The sequence below is a fragment of the Seriola lalandi genome, unplaced genomic scaffold (genome assembly GCF_002814215.2).
Source record: "Seriola lalandi dorsalis isolate HSWRI2012SDOR001 ecotype SW California unplaced genomic scaffold, Sedor1 jcf7180002054379, whole genome shotgun sequence".
Classification (NCBI taxonomy): Eukaryota; Metazoa; Chordata; class Actinopteri; order Carangiformes; family Carangidae; genus Seriola; species Seriola lalandi.
The window spans coordinates 74,393-79,859 of NW_019524932.1; the positions used below are offsets into that span (position 1 = coordinate 74,393).

At 45.7% G+C, this 5,467-nt stretch overlaps 1 protein-coding gene across 7 annotated transcripts in view; it reads left to right on the forward strand.

The window, feature by feature from the left end:
* tdrkh (tudor and KH domain containing) overlaps positions 1-5,467 on the forward strand; it is a 14,495-nt gene that overhangs the window by 5,930 nt on the left and 3,098 nt on the right. For 5 of the 7 annotated variants that reach the window (XM_087174748.1, XM_087174749.1, XM_023409019.2 and 2 more), the window contains 10 exons: positions 42-205; positions 282-376; positions 1,362-1,560; positions 2,456-2,595; positions 2,686-3,031; positions 3,113-3,279; positions 3,368-3,543; positions 4,173-4,237; positions 4,352-4,503; positions 4,597-4,707. In XM_087174748.1, coding sequence (XP_087030874.1) covers positions 42-205; positions 282-376; positions 1,362-1,560; positions 2,456-2,595; positions 2,686-3,031; positions 3,113-3,279; positions 3,368-3,543; positions 4,173-4,237; positions 4,352-4,503; positions 4,597-4,707 — 1,615 coding nt within the window. Of the gene's footprint in view, positions 1-41; positions 206-281; positions 377-1,361; positions 1,561-2,455; positions 2,596-2,685; positions 3,032-3,112; positions 3,280-3,367; positions 3,544-4,172; positions 4,238-4,351; positions 4,504-4,596; positions 4,708-5,467 lie in introns of those variants that run through there. The other 2 variants (XM_023409021.2, XM_087174750.1) reach the window with 1 other exon arrangement.

Genomic DNA, 5,467 nt, shown 5'->3' on the forward strand with positions numbered 1-5,467 from the left:
TGTGTGTGTGTGTGTGTGTGTGTGTGTGTGTGTGTGTTCAGGTGGAGCGTCCCGCTGGGTGCAGCGCAGCGTGTCATGGACGCGGTGAAGGAGGGTCACAAGAGCAGCCTGAGCTCGGGTAAAATGGTGGCTCTGGCGGCGGGGCTCTCTGTCGGGGCCACGGTGGGCTACATGGTCTATCGCCACATGAGCAGCACCAGCAGCAGTGAGTATCTGCTGCATGTGTGGAAATGATCAATGACTGTTTGTGTTGATTTTCTGATGATCTCGTTCGTCGTCAGCAGGTCAGGGGCCCGACACCGAGGTGTCAAAGATGACGCTCCCTGTGGAGGTTTACAGGAACATGTCCAGATACCAGGCCAAGTTTTTGGATGTGGTGAGTTCTTCAACACCTGATGTTGATGTTGATGATGATGATGATGATGATGAGTTAAAGTGGTGGATAATCTCATAACATCTTCTAAAATAAGGTAAGACGGACGCTTCTATAGATGATTTCCTTCATGATCAGTCTGCAGAATTACAGAAGCCCAAAGTGTTCAGTTTTAAATAAATAAAAAAGACATTATGACATAAATAATCACATGAATAAAGACATTATTACATTATTTCATCTTTCTTATTTTTGTAATAACAGAATTTTATGTTATTACAGATATTTTTACTTCAAAAGCCAGTTTTTAAAAAAAAAAATCTCATAATGACATATTTTATATTTATTTTTTGTATTTTTTTATATCACACTTATTTTATGTCAAGTTTTATTTCATCACAGTTGTGTTGTCACTGCCTCCGCATCTTTTCAGTCAGTCACATGCGTCTGAAGCTAAAAAGATCAATTTAGCCAGTTAGCCCCTGTTAGCATCTGTTAGCAAGAGCAGCAACAATGTCAGAGTAATTCAGAATCACCCGTCCAGCTGCAGCTGTAAACACAGACACAGAAACTAACATCTTTTATTTAGGTAGTATTTATATATATATATATATTCATATAGTTTGATAGTGGGCTGTCCAGCTGGGTTGCCCTGTGAGCTTGGTTTCTTACTCATCATCAAGGTAAACTGCTCCGATGTGACAAAGAAAAGCATCAAATCTTCACATTGAAATGAGCAAATGTTTGAATTTTGCTTTAAAAAATGACTGAAATGATTCATGTACTAAGACAAGTTTCTTTCCACAGCAGCGTTCAGACACGAGGCAGTTCAGAGCTTTACAGAGGCAGGAAATACATTAAATACAACATTAAAGACGTTAACACTTGTTAACACATAGAGAGAATCACTGTCCTGTTTTAAATAAGATTCCTGCAGGTAAAGCAGGTGTGCGGTCGGTCTTCTCACTCAGCTGTGTCTCTCTCTCAGGTGACCCAGAGGTCTGGAGCTCATGTGCGGGTGTTGTCGGGCTCGGGGGAGCCTGGCTGTAAGGCCGTGTGCTTCCTGCTGCAGGGCTCGAAGGAGCAGATCCTGCTGGCCCGCTGCGTCCTGGAGAACCTGGTCACCGACTGTGAACCGCTCACCGAGACCTTGGAGGTTCCTCAGACCGCCTTCGGACGTATCATAGGTAGCCACTCAGTGTGAAGGATGATGAGTTTGTTACTGGTAGTGGTCCGGTCCGGAGTCACACTCACATCTTCATATTTAATCTAGAGACGCCAGTTAACCTCCTGTGGGATGAAGCTGGAGAACTGAAACATGAGAATCAGTCAAAGGATCATTTTTCTTACTGTCAACAAACCCCATGAAAAGTCGTAAAACCGAGTCACTCAGTGCTTTCTGACTCCTGTCTGTGGCCTCAGGCTCATTGGTTCCTATTGAAAATTTCAGTTTTTAAAAACGTCTCACAAATGCAGGGTAGATGATATCATTTTTAAAAAGTCATTTCCTAAAACAGATGGCCACTGTAGTTTTTGTTTTTAGCAGGAAACAGGAGAAAATAACAGTGCCTTAGTTGGGGACTATTTTCAGTGGTGGATTAATCCACATTTGGTGACATATTGAATATTTTGGACAGCAGGACGAAGAGGGAATGTGAATGAGAGGTTGACAGTGTGTCAGCTGAGTGTTGGTTTGACTCTGAACTAACGTCACAAAAACAATATAGGACATCATGGACAGACGTGTGGACGACGTCAAAGACAAGAACAAAAAGAAACGATAACGATATGATGTGTATGGTGGTCTGTAATATGTGTGTGTGTGCTGAATGTGTTTGATGAACTTGTAGGAAGAATGTAAATAATAATTAAAATGTATTGTAATTTTACAAAAAAGAAAAAATATGATGATAATGTAAAATAGTAGATATACAGGTTCATTAGCCGCAACAGCTGGATAAAGATCTGATTCAATTTAAAGACACATTTCTACATAGAAGCAGGACAGAAGACTGCACTTCCTGTCTGCTCAACTCAAGTGTGTGTGTGTGCGTGTGTACGTGCGTGTGTACGTGCGTGCAGGTCGTGGTGGAGGGAGTTTGAAACTGATCACCAGGACAACGGGGGCCAAATTGTCTTGTTCCAAAGAGAAGACAGCGGGTCCTGGAGCGAAGGGCAACGTGACGATCACAGGGACCAGAGAGGAGGTGAAACAGGCCAAGGTGAGGAGGAGTCACCGTGCGTGCGTGCGTGCGTGCGTGCGTGCGTGCGTGCGTGCGGCTCCATGTTCAGTCGTGTTGATCTGTGTGCAGGAGCTGATTCTGGAGAAAGTCAGAGAGGACACGACGGTGAGGACGAAGATCTCGCAGTCGTCCGCTCTGCGTCAGAGGCGTGGCCACACTGTGGTGAACCAGAGGCCGGACAGAACAGAACCTGAGGCACTGGCGGGTTTGAACAACAACGGCCCCCACCCCCCAGTGAAGAACGGGCTCATTCAGTCGTGTGGAACCGCAGGAGAACCAGAACATATTCAGGACAAGATGGAGGAGCACAAACTCAGCAACACTGACAGCAAGGAGGAGGAGGAGGAAGAGGAGGAAGAGGAGGAGGAGGAGAGTCTCTCCACAGACTCTCTCTCTGAAGTTTCCAAGTTTGAAAGTTGGTTCACTGTCTCTGTAATTGGTTATTGATTATTTAAAAGACTCTGTCCTTGAACTTGACCGTCTCTGTGTTGTCCAGTTCCCAGTCCAGACCTGAGCTTCCAGCCTGACGAACATCTGGAAGTTTACGTCTCTGCGTCGGAGAACCCGAACCACTTCTGGATCCAGATCCTGGGGGTCCGCTCCCTGCAGCTGGACAAACTGACGGAGGAGATGAACCGCTTCTACAACGGCGGCGACCGCACAGTCAGTCCGCGTCCCGCCGTCTTCACTAGTGGGGAGATGTGACTAATGGACCCCGGTGTGTAATTGCCCCTCCTTTTCTTCCCTCCAGGAGCAGAGGGTGGAGACCATCGTGGTCGGGGACATTGTGGCCGCTCCGTACCGAGACCACGGCACGTGGAACAGGGCCAGGGTGCTGGGAGTCCTGTCCTCTGGACACGTGGACCTTTACTATGTTGACTTTGGGGACAACGGGGAGCTGCCCAGAGACAGTCTCTGCCGTATGAGGTACGAGAGCAGCTGCACTCTCTTAATAACACCTTCTTCTTCTTCTTCTTCTTCTTCTTCTTCATTTCTGTTGAGCCAGACTTAGATAGGTGATCTACAGAGAGTCACCGGTGTCTGTCTGAGTGAAGGGGGACCAGGTCCACAGTCTGAGCCACCGTACTCCTACGCACAAGCGCCTATAGAGCGCACTGTATTACGCCGCAGCCGCAGGTCAGCTGAGCCAATCAGAAAGCGGCGGAATACAGTCTGTAGGTTTTATGTGGAATAAAAGTCAATTCACTTTTTTACTCAGACACACACAGACTTCTTCTTCTAATAATTCTAATTCTAATTCTTCTTCTTCTAATTCAAATTTTTCTTTTTCTAATTCTTGTGTTTTCATCGACCCAGTTCTGGAGTAATCTTTTATCTTCTGGGATCAGGAGTGTAGTTTGTGTCTTGTCTCGTTGTAATCTCAACTCATGAAATGTTTATAGGTTGGTTTTTCTTTTCAAGGCTCCTCATACAACTGTGTTCTTGCTCTGCACACCAGGAGCAGGGAAGATGTTTGTTCATGACATCAGTGAAACACGACAGACGGAGGTTACGTTAAGTTAACGGCTTTTGCTTTTGCTGCATGAACTTTTCAGGAGTGACTTCCTCAGTTTACCATTCCAAGCCATCGAGTGCAGCTTAGCAGGAGTGAGACCGAAAGGTAAAACCATTGTGTTAATACCTGAAAAATATGATCCATAACTCTAAATGTTGAGTTATGACTCTTTTGTTTAGGTCTTTTATTTTGATATTTCCTGAACTGTGTGTTCCTCAGGAGAGGCGTGGACTGAGGCGGCCCTGGATGAGTTCGAGCGGCTGACGTACTGCGCCTCCTGGAGACCCCTGCAGGCCAAACTGTGCAGCTACTCCCACTCTGAGGTCTCCTCCTGGCCCAGCGTCAAGCTCTATGTGAACAGCGAGGCCAAGGTCGGACAGATTTCCATCATCTGTGTTTGGTTCGTCTCTCATCCTGTCTCCTGTGCTCATGTATAAAAATAAAAAAACCGCTGCCCATCCCAGACTGTAGATATCGGAGAGGAGCTCGTACGGCTCGGCCACGCCGTCAGCTTCCAGGAAGTGATGAACGGAAAGACTGAGGGCGACAATCTTGGCTGTCTGCAGAGGATGCTGGTGAGTCACAGAACACATTAGAGCCTGACAGCTCTCATTAACACATTCAGTTAAGGTCATTTTAAGCAATTAAAATTATTTTTTTTCTTTAAAGATATTCGTATGTTAAATATCTTTAAAGAAATTTCACGGCAGAAACGAGATAAACACAGAATGAATTGTTGCCGGAGTGAAACACAGTTTCTTCAGTCTATATTCAGATCTGTAGGAACTCTGCAGCCACTGAACTGGGACACAGCTGACGTCTATAAGTAACTGAGTAAATGATGTATTAATAATGAACATGTGACAAGGATCACACAGATGATAAGTCAGTGAGAAACTGAACTGTTCACTTAGAGTTGAGAATTAGCAGGGAACAGCAGATTGAGTGAATCACTTCTGTCGGACTTTAAATGAATAATTCAGACACCGTCAACTTCAACTCTTCAGAAGGAAAGGTTAGCCTACTTTTACTGCGTCGTCCTGGAGCCGGTCTGACGCTCCCTGAGAGGCTGCTGAGTTAAGACTGATGCACAACAGAGAGAAATATAAGACGGCTGCAGAAACACCAGCTCGGTGAAAAACAGGCAGCACAGATTCAGTTGAAGTCAGAGTTAGAGAGACTGTTACTGATGTTACTACCACAGATGTGTGGGTCACACAGAGAACCATGTGCTGGAGGAAGAGCAGGGTGAGGGACAAAAGAAGACACTGGATTAGTACTGATTCACCCACATGTGAGTCTCCTCAGCTACTAACCCCACCCCCCCACCCAACC